Here is a 13,846-nt window from a genome sequence, read left to right as displayed (position 1 = left end):
TTCTCGCGCGTATCAATAAGACTGCGGAAAGTTAAATAACGGCGTTGGGGCGAGGTCTCAGGACGATAATTATTTTCCCCTCAACGACGTTGAATGGCGGACTTCTTAAAAGACGCGCGCACGCGTCGCTGGCGAGGTGCGAAAGTGAGTAACCTTGCCGGCGGCTTCGTTTGGCGTTTATTATTAGACAAAAAGGGAGCGCGCGCGCGCGCGCGCGCGGCTCTCTTCAGGGTGCACCCAGAGACACACCACGCACGCACACATACCCACACGCTGATACGTACGCGAAGTGCCATCGCGACGCTCGGCTGTGTCCGCGTCTATGTCGAGACAGTCTCTCCAGAGTTCTGCTTTCCCAAGGTTTCAGCGACTCCATCGTCCTCCACCTCTCGCGCTATACCGTCGTCGTCGCTCTTCATTCGCCGTTGTCAACAACGATGACGATGACGACGACGACGAAGATTGTTCGCTTTCAAATCACTTTCGTGTTAACACGCACGACAAGCGGGAACGCAAAGTCGCGGCTGACGACGGGACGCAGTTACCGATACGCGGAATAAACTCCGACCGTCGGACCTTCAATCGTGAGGGCTGTAAGTACACGTTTGATGCTCGTCGCATATGCCGTGCAGTCCAGCAAGAGAGACGAGCGCAAATATCAAATCAATTTCTTCAGAAATCTTTGGATCTTTTGTGAGGAACGATCTCTATTCGTGTTACCCCGACTGGCTGCTCCAGAGCTTCAAAGAGCGTTCTTTACGGCAAAACTGATGCCAGCCATGCTGCCCTTCATTCGTATTCATTACTTTTATATATGCGACTTTAAGTATTTTAACAATTTTAATTAAGAATTTCATAAGTGGATTATATATACATAACTGAAAGCGAAAGAAGTGGAAAGTATCGAGAGAGCACAATTGATCAAATGCGTCGCTTCAAGATTTCTCGAGGTTATCAAATTACGATGATACAAGCAGGTGATCTTTCGTTCGCGATTTCAAGCGGTCGATCGAGATGGACCACGGCAAGTCTGCGACGGAGGGACGGACCTCGGAGTTTGCAAAGAACGGAGTGAATCGCGCACGCAACAGCGTCGCGACGTCGCCGGCGCGCCGAGTGCCACTGCAACGCGCGGATAGATGCACTCCGTGCTGCGCTGCACTGCGGTGAAGTTCGTAAGATGAAACAAAAGAAGCACGGAAGAAAAGAACGTTCCGCGTGTGTACGCAACGTGCGTGTGCGCGTATATCGTTGGCGCGCCGCCGCCGCCGCCGCCGCCGCCGCTGTCGTCGTCGTCGTCGCCGTCGCCGTCACCGCCGCCGACGTGAAAAACGAGCGCAACTTAATCCAACGCGGTGCGTGTCACTCTCTCGTCGTTCCGTTCGCGGCGCGTATGCGGTTTTACGCCCGACACGCGAGTTTATTTTAAATATGCACACGCACACGCGCACCTTGCGTGCTCTCTTTCCGCGCGAGCGAACGCGCGCTGCGGCTCGGCCTTTCCACAACGCGAAAAAATCTCTCGCAAGCGAACGAGAGCGATCGTTGTGACAGAAGAGAAATACATGGCATTGGATCTAGGGTTGCCAGATGCGAAATCACTATCTCCGGGACATTTTTTAGGCGACGCACTGTTTGGGACGTTTGGCCTGAAAAGCTGGCGAAAAGTCAATTTTCGTAAAATCGTCCTGGGCAATTGAATATTTGCGGAATAATGAGTCTATGCTTTTGTTCATCCGCGATAACATGAAGTGGTTTGATTAGTCGAAATTTGGATATTATTCGTATTGCACGCATCAATTCTTTAGCGCTTTATAACGTACAATCTTCGATCGAGAATTTTAAGTTTCTTAGAAGTAGCAGCACCAAATTTTTCGTTATGGATTGTTTTTCGAGGAAGATATGAAGAAATGTTTTAGACTATATTTATTACAATTGAATTGTTATTCACATAGATAACGATATTGAAAATAGCATTCAATAGTGTATCTTTTTGCGTCCTCGATGTCAAACTCGAAGGCTTTGGTTATACTTTAGGGTATATCCCTGTTACGTTTCTTGGATGAAATGAAAGAGTAATCTCTCCGGATAAAATATCAGAAAGAATTAGCCGCGAGAGACCGCGGATGTAGTTTTAGTAATTACTTTTGTTTCGCTAAACATAAATTAGGTTGTGTCCCAAGGTTATTTAGACATAAAGTTTCCTTTTGTTCTTTCCTTTTGTAATATGGACATAATTGACAGACTTCTATTAAGTTATGACTCGTTACTAACAAATATGAGACCCGTGCCAACAAAGAAATCTAAACTATTTTTAAAGAAAACATTGGATGTGCTTCTTCTCACACTGACCCCGCACCAAGAAGAGGAGATATTTCAGTAGATGAAAATGATGTTGATTCTGAGAATGGAATACACTCATTGGATGAAGAAATTTGTCTAGTTATAATACTTATTGATGTGCAATATTATGCTTTCTTAATTATTAAAATATTTTCACATATATATATGCACTTTATTTCATGAAAAACTTATACGAAATCTTCATAATGATCATATATATAATTAGTAGCACGTTTTAAACCGAAATTCGTAAAAAAATCATTTTGGCCAACTTTTTGGTACAAACGTTCCACTATACGACGGTTGAAGAATAGGTTGTTAAAGAATTTTAATTAAATTTGAGAAATAGAAGGGTAAGACGGCTAAGAAATGCCGCTGTGCATTCGCAACAAATAAATGCATAAATTAGGTACCAGCATAGAGAAGTTTGGACATAAACCGTGCGATTGTATTTTTTACCACGCGAACGGCATCACTTTTCTTAGGTGACACGTTGAAAAATTCGACCCAATAAATCGCGGTGACTGCTCTCAGGTTTCTTTCTGGTACTAATTATGATTTTATTGAAATTCTTATTTTCCGGGACAGAAGACTTACATAAATTCCTGGACACAGGACAAGCTTAGGAATTCTGGAACATTTCCGGAAACCCTGGCCATCTGGCAACCCTAACTGGATCGGTTTGTCATGTTTATGCAAAATAAAATAAGAAAAATTGACCATCGCACTGAAAGATGTTTAGAAAATGCAATCTCCAAGATAAAAATAAGGAAAGATATATTGCAATAATGAACAATCGTATTAAAGTATCCAATATAGTCGAGATACTTGTTAAATAGTCATCCAAACTCTGTTCTGAAGAGCTATATAGATTCTCGATGGTCCTTTGTTTCTTTCGCGTGATTGCGATCTGCAAAGTTTCGCGAGACCGTTCGAGCGGCGAGAATCTCGATCGATCTCGTGGACCGATCGATCAACTCGGAGCTCCAGCAGACGAATAAGAAAAGAGAGACTGGTGAAGTTGAGAAAGAAAAAAGAAAGAGAGATTAGCAGGATATCTTCGACCGGAGCACTCGAAGAGACTGAAGAGAATTACGCGGATGCGCACAGCCGAAGAAGCGAAGAAAGCACTCGGGGCATTCGCGAAGGGCGGTCGCCGGAGTAACTTCGCACGCGCGACACACAGATGGATCGAAATTATCAGCGAAGGACACTCGAGCCAGTCGGAGAGGGCTCCTCTTCGCAGAGGGCCCCGAGGAAAATTCCGAGGGAATAACGTAGGAGTAGCGCACGTCGATACCGCTCGTGGCGCGCGATTGGATCAAAACTCAATTCCCGTTGCCGTCGACCTGCAACGCGCTGATCTCGTTACGGCCCTTCCGCTCTTTTCGATCCGGCGAATCCTCCCGCCTTTACTTTTAATCAGCGCTCGTGAAACAACCGGAGAGAGAGGGAGGAAAGGATGGAGGGAGGGAGGGAGGGAGAGAGAGAGAGACGAGCTGGCGCGGCGCGCCGCGCCGTTGGAAGGAACAAAAGAATTCGGGACTGAGTAGGGAAAAAGGAAAGAGGAAAGAGGAAAAGCAGGGAGGAAAAACGAAACATTCAAGAGACGGAAAATGCAGGGAACGTGTTTCGTCTCTCTATCTCTCTCTTTGCTCCACTCCGCTCCCTGAGCGTTCACAGCGATGGATGAATAATCTTTATACAGAGTCCGCCACTTTTCTCGATATCAGAAGCGCATTTCACCGCATAATACGTTTTACATCCCGTTAATGTCCCGACTGTGAGACGAAGAGCCAACTGGCTAGCTGTTGTTGCGAATAAAAACTATCACGGAAGACCGGCAGAGATTTCACGGATCGATAGAAAGGAAAAGAGGCTCGGTCGCGGCTCGCGCCTCTTTCTCCCTCTCAATTAGCCGCTATGAATTTTCATAACGTCCGTTACGCTTTATCGATAGCCACGCTACAATCTTTTGCGAAAGTCGCGGGGAGCAAATCGGGCTCGATTCGGTGAAAAATAGTTCCTTGATTGTGAATTTGTAATCATATGATTGAAGCTTATCATTTAAATTGTTAAAAAACACTTGATATTATTATTGTAATTGCGATTAAACTCATCCCTAATCATATCTAACTTTCACGTCTAACTCTAAATTAAAAATTCATATCTAACTCTAAATTTAAATCCTAAAGTATATCTCACTTGAAGACAAGTTTGAAATGATAACCATTAATACGGGCCTTAGGATCTGATTTCGCACAGCTGGCTGAACGAACCCGTAAATGCCAACGATTTTTTTTTGCAACGAGAGACGAAAATCTATTCACGTTTGCGCCGAAACTCACACACATTGGCAGAAGAAAAGGGACAGAGGGATGGAGAGAAGGATATACACATATATACATACATACACACATATATTCATATATATATATATAGAGAGAGAGAGAAAGAGAGAGAAAGGGGGGGGGGGAAGCCGACCGTCAATTTCAGCGCCGCGCGCGATCACCGATAATGCAGTTAATTTCGGAATCCGACTGGTATTAATAATTCGCGGGACACAGACGACGCGGGACCTTGACGTCGGCAACTATGATATCGGCGTATCGACCAGCGGGGAGATCCATCAAAATTGCAGTAGCCAGCAGGCTCCGAAAATAATTCGTTTATCGCGAAGGTCTGCTCCGTGTAAAAAGCGCATTTTCCGTTCTATTCCGAAGGTATATCTCAAGATATTGCCTTGGCAGGGATATTCCACTTGCAAAGACGCCGGCGAATTATTCACGACGACGGTACGCGATGGAAAGAGAAAGACAAGGGAGGCTATATTCAAGAAGAAAACATTCTCTTGTTCCTTGAAACACAAAATCGGCCGTCTAATCGCGTCGCATCGGTTCAATTATCATCCATCGATATCCCAATGGCCGTAGTCCGTTTGATCGCTCGACAGATCGTTACTCGTCAGCCCAATTACCGTATCAAATGCGAGAATCGACGAGCTAGATAAGCTTGCGAGCGTTGGTGAGGCAGAAATACGGCAGCAGCCGATACAATTCGCGTGCAATATCCCGTGTCGAAATTTCAGTTCGCCATTAATTCACCACAAATGCCGTCCAACTCGGAGCATTAACACGGAGAATCTCGAGATATAATGCTGTGCTGGCTATTGTCGTATCTTGTTACTATAGATTGTTACTTACTGCCGTCTTCTCCATCTTGTGATTCGAAGAAGCGATTATTCGGGAATTATTTGTAATATTTCATCGTCTGAATATCCAATCTGTATTTCCAAGTCGAATAAAAATATATTTTAATTACGCATAAACAGTAGTAGTCATATGTGATGTTATACCTCAAAATTCCTCATTAATCTTTTAAATCTGGAATTCCTGTGGGATTACTGTGGAAGCGAATTTTCGACTGTCGGACTGCGTGACGATGACAAGGACGACAATCGTGAACGCGCGATGTTTATCGCACCGAAAATTTCCCACCCAGAGCGGGATGCGCGCGTATCCTCCTCCCTCTGGCCTGACACACGGCCGGAAAAAGAGAGGCGTAAATAACGATAACTGGTCGGGATGATTTCGAGATTTATCGCAGGTGAGTCGAAGCGAGGCGAAATAAACGAGGCTGCAAGAGCGCGCGGCGAGCTGCCGCGCGCGTAACGAAATTACGAGTGCGGGCTTGACCGCGTAAAAAGCCGGGATGGGCTGTGCTTTCGAGAGAACGCCGCAAAATGCGGTCGTTCGCTCGCGCTGAGATCCCGATGTTGAACGGCGGTGCGGAGCGCACGATCCATCCGAGAAAGAAAGGGAAAGACGGGAGAGAGAGCATAGGAGAACCCACAGGATACCGAGATTAAGCGGCGATCGCGCTCGTTCCTTTATTCCAACCGCGTACTTCTCCCGGCGCATCGACGACCGAAATTTTACGTTTACGACGCACGCTTTCGTTCACGGAAATCTGTTGCATTATTGCTGTTGCAACAACAGCAGCAGCAGCAGCAACAGCAGCAGCAGCAACGGTGGCGATGGCGGCGGCGGCGGCAGAGATGGGATGAAGGGTGCACAGGCCGTTTCGAACCGACTGTATTTTACGTGGTAGGAGAAAGTCAGCCGCGGGGGAAAACGGAGATAGAGAGAATAAAGGGGGCAAGGGGAACGGTAGACGAAGGTAGAGGGAGAGAAATGCCGATAAACGAGTCTGCAAAGTCTCGGTCTGGCTACGCGCGCGCGTCGGAGGAGCAGTCGTATAACCAAAACGAGAGGGGAGGAGAGAGAGAGAGAGAGAGAGAGAGAAACGAAAAGAACCTGATCGCGGTGGTGTGACTCACTTGCCATAAAACGCGGCAGCAGCGTCGTACCGCCACCCTCCGCGTGCCTTCGGGCCAACCCTCGGGGTATCGTCGAGGGTTTGCATCGACGGCGGAATCGACCCTTCCTAGCATCTCCCGCGCACTCGTGACTACTACTACTACTACTACTACTACTACTACTACTACTACCACCACTACCATCACTACTACTATATCATACTACTTCTACCACCCCTCCGCTTGCCTCTTGTCTATTCATGTCGAGAAACACACATTCTCTCTCGTGCTTTTTCGCAAGACCAGGAGAACAGCATGCGCGCCTCTTGGAGAACTTTTCGGACGTCGCCGCGCGTGAAATGCCAAGCCTGTCCCGGAAAATTGGGTCATTGGCTTCAGGAAGCACGAGCTTGGAAAGTAGGGAAATTATAGTGCTGAAGCAACGGAGGTAACGCATCCGATTATCTCGTTGCTAAGAGAAAGAGCAAGAGATTTCCGTACACACAACGATTGTATTCCGATGTCGACTTTGTACGTTTACAATTGGAGATAAACTTGTGAAATCCGACTGTTAAGCGAACGACAACACTTCGCCGTGTTTCGTCTCTCTCCCAGTAAGGTTTGCTTTTCACGAGAGAAACTTCACGTACCGCGATTGCTCCTCGCTTGATTTTATGTCGACTCTCTTAACTCCTACGAGTCTAATTGAAGACAAATCTGCAAGGATCAATTCTTAAACGAACATCGGACGCCTCCGTATCCCATCTCTTTTGTTTCTCTTTCCGTCTGGATTTCGTTTCGGAGTTCGCTTCTCCGCTCATCGTATCTCGATTAGAATTTACACTTTTAATTACGGAGACACTTCCTGTGACGGAATTCGTCGGAGCCGAAATCGCGAACACCCTATAATACCGTCGCGTGCATACAAGCAAAGAAGGCCGGTGAGACTTTGCGTGTCACGTAAGGGGTCAAAAATGTGCATCGGTAGTCCTGGAGGCGAGCGAAGGTAACGAGGTTACGAAAGCGTGCCGTAATGAATGCCAACGAGTCGGGGAATATTGTTTCGTCTTTCTCTTCTGTTCGCCGGTGCCAGTGGCTGCCGGGTTTACTCTCTTAATTTGTTTGTAGAACGCGAGCTCTTGCTCTTCCTTCTCGTCCTCCTCTACCTCTCCCCCCCTCCCCACCCTCGTCCGTCTCGTCGTTCCCTCGTCCTGACCTTCTTATAGCTCAGCGAATCTCACTTAAAAACGCATTTATACACTGACTAGGTGCGCCTTGTGCGCAGTACCTCTCTCTCTCTCTCTCTCTCTCTCTCTCTCTCTCTCTCTCTCTCTCTCTCTCTCTCTTTCCCTCCTTCCCTCGAACGTATCACATGTGGTCCGCAGGAATAAAAGGTAAAATGAGAAGAAAGGAAAGAAACGAGAGGAGAAAAAGCACGAAGAATAAACGTACGAGAAGTCGCTCTCGGGAGCGAGCCGCGTTGATCGCTATAAAACACCGCGATGCATTCGCCGCACGATAAATTATCGCTCGTTAACGAATCGATGTTATTCCCTGCCCGTTCCTGCTCCTCCCCCTCTCGGACGCTCGCTACCCATCCCACCGAACCCCGGGCGATAATTAACGACGTAGAGGCAATTATTATTTCGCGGGGGAATAGCGGTCGCGATTATATAAATCACATTGCCGTTCTCCAATCTCGCGGACGTCGCCCGGTTACGCGGTCGCGAAGCGGGGTGAATTTATATTGAAACAATCGGCCTGCGACTCGTTAACGACGTTTAAAATGTCGGTGACAGTGTGATCTCTCCCTTTTCTCCTTTCTCCTCCTCAAAATCCCGAAGAAGACCGTTTCGAATGTCAACCGTGGTAAAAGTCGATGGTTACCTCCGTTCGCGCGATTGAGAGACGACGATAACGACGATGAAGAGAAGAGGAAAAAGAAGAAATATCAAGTCGTAGTCTTAATTTGATTCTTCTTTCCGACAGATTTGCGATTCGGGAAAAAAGGAGGAGATGCGGATAACGAATTATGTTGATGACGAGAAAAATCGTCAGTCGAGTGTGACTGGATTTTCTCTCAGGCTTCAGCTCTCTCTTTATCTATAACTTTCGTGGTTTCTCATATTTTTGCTCTCTTACAGATGTTCCATTTGGCGAAAATAAAAAAGAGATAAAGAGGTTTCAAAGGAAGTTAGAAGTTGATGAGACAAACGAGAACAAAGCTTCACGCTGGAGGATTAAATCGAGAATAATACACGTCTTTCGTGTGCGTTAGTGCCGAGATTGTTTTCAAACTGGGTTTCGAAAGCCGCTCGCGATATTAAAGAACGAGTAATTAAACGACCCGAACGAAAGAGCCTGGTTAAAAAGAGAGTAAGAGAGAGAGAGAGAGAGAGAGGGGGGGGAGCAGAGAGAAGTTGCAGCAGTGCTCGAGGCCTCGCTCGAATTTCCACGTAGCTCACGTATTTTACGCGTCTACGCGTGGGATGGAGCTCGTGTAAACATTATATATCTATAATACATAGGACCGAGAGACAAACAGAGGGAGAGAATAGAGTAAAAAGAGAGAGAGAGAGAGAGAGAGAGAGAGAGAGAGAGAGAGAGAGAGAGAGAGAGAGAGAGAGAGAGAGAGAGAGAGAGAGAGAGAGACAGGGAGAAAGAAACCATGCAGACGTAATTTTATAGCCCACCTACGGCAGCGCGAAACTGCATGCGAGTCTCGCAGTGGGCGGAAGAGGCAAGATACACCATAACATTCGACGAGCTCGCAATAAAAGGTGCACCTAAGCTTCATTGACGAGAAATAAAAGGCAGTGTAAGTCTCTACCGTATACACGTAGGAACATATGTATACGGGGTCGCTGGGACGACGCGGCAATATCGAGGTATCGTCAGTCCCACCAGCGACGGAAAAGAAAAATAAAGTAATACCGTATATCGAGAGACATCGATAATATCGGCGGAAACGGCGCAGGCAACGAACAAAATGGATAAAGCGGTAAAAACAGAACGTTCTTTCTTTACCCCTCCCCCCCTCTTTCTCTCTCTCTCTCTCTCTCTCTCTCTCTCTCTCTCTCTCTCTCTCTCTCTCTCTCTCTCGCTCTCTCTTTATATTCAGCTCTGTCTGCTTCTCGATGAGATCTAATTTAAGTGCCGGTCGCGAAAACGACGTGCACTTCTGTATTTCGTAACTCTACCGGAGTACGCACGAAACCGAATTATCCACTTCGTGAAACGCGCACGATCGTTCAATATAGTTCGCAAATATTCTTGCAAAATTGATTCTTCAGAAAGGAGAGAGAGAACAAGAGAGGGAGAGAGGGAAAGGGAGAGAAATCGTGATGTATTTATAACTACGATAAATTCTCACTGTACGAGAGTGATTTTCTTTATAGTTATTACTATTGAAAAAAGAAAAGAGAAAACGCGCACAAGACCAAGATGTATGAAACGGTGCTCTCGCGGATGAAAAAAGCAAAAAAAAATCGAAGAGGCGCGTGTCATATATTAGATAGCGAAATAAGGGAGGGAAATAAAGCTGCAGTACATAGTTTGCGGGTACGGTCTGCGGGAAACTCTTTTTCTCTCTTTCTCTTTCTCTCTCTCTCTCTCTCTCTCTCTCTCTCTCTCTCTCGTGTTCTTCGTAAATTATCACGAACTTTATTATTAGAATCTCCGACAGTTTACTCGCCAAAGAGTTGGCGCGTCGAATAAAAAGAAATATGCCGCGCGCACTCGTTAAGTCCCGCGAGAATCAGCTCGCGGTACGTATTCCAAAAAAAGAGAGAGAAGAAGAGAGGGGGCAAAGCGCTCGCACGTGAGAGACGGCTCTAATTAATTGAAGAAATAATTAAAACGCACGTGCAGACCGACGGCGGGTAGACGAGCGAGCGAACACGTCCGTATGCGCGCGCTCGTCAACGACGAAAATAAAGAATTCTTTACATTCCGTGCGTGCGATATCAGTCGTTAATTGTGTAACCGCGCGAAGCACCGAATTTTCCGCGAGTGGAATTTATTCCTGTACTGTTATTTTACTGCTGCCGCCGTGGAACGTGGACTAATTTCGGACGAAAAATAATGAGCGCTAATCGCGGACAGAAAAACTGAACTTATATAATTGAATTTTTATTCAAATAGAGTTTAAACTCAATCGGGTTTAATCGACTAATTAATTCAATAGACACGGGCAGTAAGACACCTGGATCGAGAACAATTTGTTGATTCGCTCGAAGTCCAGATCAATATTATCAAGATCAAACAATCCGATTCATTCAAAGTTAAAATTCAAATTATCAAGATCAAATAATTCAATTAATTCCAAGTCGGGATAAAAATGATCAAACGAGATCAAACGAGATTCAATTATCCAATTAATTCAAAGCCACGATCAAACAATTTAATTAATTCGTTCAAATGGAGTTCACTCACCTATCGATGTATCCATCGCCGTCGCCGTCGCATGCTTGGAACAGCTTCCGGACGCGTTCCTCGTCGCAAATAGAGCCTGTCTCGCTTTCGGCATCCGCGGTCTGCGACATCATTCCTCTCTCTCTCTCTCTCTCTCTCTCTCTCTTTCTCTCTTCCTCTCACATCTGGAGCTCGCAATCAGCCATCGGCACGAACGGTCTCACCGGTGATAGTGGTATCCTCCCCAACAGTCGTCGCCCCGCGTCGTTGTTGCTCTGGTGCGCTCTACGCTTCATTTGCGCGCTCGCTGGTCGAATTTCAATCTTACCACCGAGAAAAAAGGCCTTCTCTCTCACTTTCTCTCTCTCTCTCTCTCTCTTTGTGTGCCGTGCCCGCGGGAAGATTTGCTCGCGAGGAAATAGCGCTTTTCGGCCTTTTTTTCGTTCGCGGTTATCTCTCGACTCTATCTCGCAGTAGCCGACGACGCGTGTCGAACACGAGACGAAAAGTCCTCGGGTGTCATCTCGCGCCGCTTGGCCGACCCGACGATGATAACGACGACGACGAGTCGTCAGCCTCTTCGCGGAGTGTCACGCTACGAGAAGACACGGCTTGCCTGGCGTGAAGATGCGACGCATTGCACTCGCTCGCTCAGCTGAAACAGTACTGCAGGAGAAATGAATTCGTTAGCGGCGGAATTTATTCTCGTGAACATGGAAATGAGAGGAACGCGATTGGCCAAAATGTAATGGGATCGCGCTGGTACAGGAGGGAGAGGTCGGCCACTCTCCGTCGTATGGAAAATAATTCACGAAATTAATGTCAAGATTAAGCGATAATGCAGTTCATTAGAGGTTATTTACGGTCAAAATTATTAAGATCAAACGATTTTAATCCATATAAAGACAAGATCAAAGTCGAGATCACTATTACCAAGAGATCAACGAATTCAATTCACTCAAAATCAAGATGAAATAATTAAATATCGTGATCAAAGTTTTGTTGATCAAAGTGAACGAGTGAACACTGGTGGTCATTTTCCAATAACGAAATCAATGCCCATCGAACCAGATTATCACATTTTAATTATTCAAATTGAAGTGAAAATCATATCGTACGAGGACACACAACCATCATAGAATTATAAATATAAATAAATATAAATAATAATTACATAAATGCATAATTATACAGGTACAGCAGCAGGCAGGCAGGCAGGCAGACACACACACACACACACACACACATACACTTTCTCTCTCTTTGCAAACAATGTACTGACCTTACGATGACCTCGCGATTGACCCAGCTTGCACAAACAGAAACACGGACTCACGACGACGATATCGACGACGTCGTTGACATTGATGTCGACGCGACGATGTTTACAGGATCGTTCAATCAGAAACGGCGACGGGGCCACTGTCAGAGAAATGCGGGATTCGCGGTGACAGACACATCGGTCGCCGGGAGGCGCGTTTCGGATTCATTGTAAATTATTCGTCGCCGGCGAGGTCGCTGAATGCGGAAGATGCGAAAGGTCCAGGAAACCAGTCGTCGGCGACGCGGGGGCGACGGCGCCGCACACGTTGGCGTGTCACGCGCCTCGACCTCGTGTCAGCGACGCGTCCCGTTCTCAGGATTCCGTCGGTGCTGGTCCGCCCGCTACACTCGTCGTCCTTTCTCGTCTACGGCGGAATCCGCGTCGACGCGCGCCGTTGGAACCGCCGATACCGCCGCCGCCGCCGCCGTCGCTATTTTTAGACACGCACGGTGGATGCCACCCGCCGCGGTGCCCTCTCGTATGCTAACCGTTATATCGTGCACACGATATAAACAAAGATCTCCGCTCTCTGTCTTTTTCTCACTTTCTCTTGCGCGCGCGCGAGAGCGACAACGACCGCGAGGAGACGCGTCGATGATCTCCTCCGTCAGCTTTTCGTCTTCTGTATATGTGTTCTGTATATGTATGTGTGATGAGGGAAATAGGAAGAGAGAGAGAGAGAGAGAGAGAAAAGATACACTGAGAGTACGATATGTATTCTCGTGAGCGAAAACGCACTCGCACAATATGCACGAAAAATCTCACCGCCGCCGCCGAGTGTCACCCAGTCACTAACCCTAACCTCACAAAACCGGACTCAAGCAAGGCTCAACCTACCCACGACTACAACTGATAAAAACTATCGATTGCGCGGGACGCGGTCAAAAAACTCTCTCGAGTCGGCCGACTATATTGCCATCTGACGTCTCGTGGTTAAATCAATCGGGGTTTGAGGGCAGAAGGAAGATAAATGCGAGTGCAGTGAAGTGCACGTGGAAATCATATACTGGTGTATGATCGATTGTAGTGTGAGGTTGGCGAGTAAACTAATTGATGATAACGCCGAAAGGTGGCGTTAGTCAAAGATGAAATTGGTTGTAAGGCCCCTTGCACAATGCGAGGCAACAAGCAATAAGAATAAAAATAGACCAATCACAATCGACTATTACAAGAATAATCTATTGTGATTGGTCTATTTTTATTCTTATTGCCTGTTGCCTGGCATTGTGCAAGGGGCTTCAGTTCTAATAGACCAGGGTATCGATCACGTAACTTTTCCCCTAGAGTGAAAAGTGAAAGATTAGTGGTGGTCCACAAACATTCATATTCATTAATATTTTATAAACTTTTATATATTTTTTAATATTATTTACAATAACATGTGTAACGTTTTATTTAAATTTATTATTTGCTGCAGTTACTTACCGATATAAAAGAATAAATTGACT

General features: G+C 46.3%; 1 protein-coding gene across 5 annotated transcripts in view; it reads right to left on the bottom strand.

Moving 5' to 3' along the window:
• LOC105190669 (colorectal mutant cancer protein) overlaps nt 1-13,246 on the bottom strand; it is a 49,888-nt gene extending 36,642 nt beyond the window's left edge. For 2 of the 5 annotated variants that reach the window (XM_011153530.2, XM_011153529.2), the window contains exons 1-2: nt 12,357-13,246; nt 11,096-11,740 (exon numbers count right to left, since the gene is read on the bottom strand). In XM_011153530.2, coding sequence (XP_011151832.1) covers nt 11,096-11,208 — 113 coding nt within the window. In that variant the 5' untranslated portion in view covers nt 11,209-11,740; nt 12,357-13,246. Of the gene's footprint in view, nt 1-284; nt 392-11,095; nt 11,741-12,356 lie in introns of those variants that run through there. The other 3 variants (XM_011153531.2, XM_011153528.2, XM_025299703.1) reach the window with 2 other exon arrangements.
• Nucleotides 13,247-13,846: the final 600 nt, after the last annotated feature.

The sequence above is a fragment of the Harpegnathos saltator genome, unplaced genomic scaffold, assembly GCF_003227715.2.
Source record: "Harpegnathos saltator strain DR-91 unplaced genomic scaffold, Hsal_v8.6 scaffold289, whole genome shotgun sequence".
Lineage (NCBI taxonomy): Eukaryota > Metazoa > Arthropoda > Insecta > Hymenoptera > Formicidae > Harpegnathos > Harpegnathos saltator.
The sequence above is the reverse complement of the archived record's forward strand: the minus strand, read 5'-3'. Positions and strand labels throughout refer to the sequence as shown.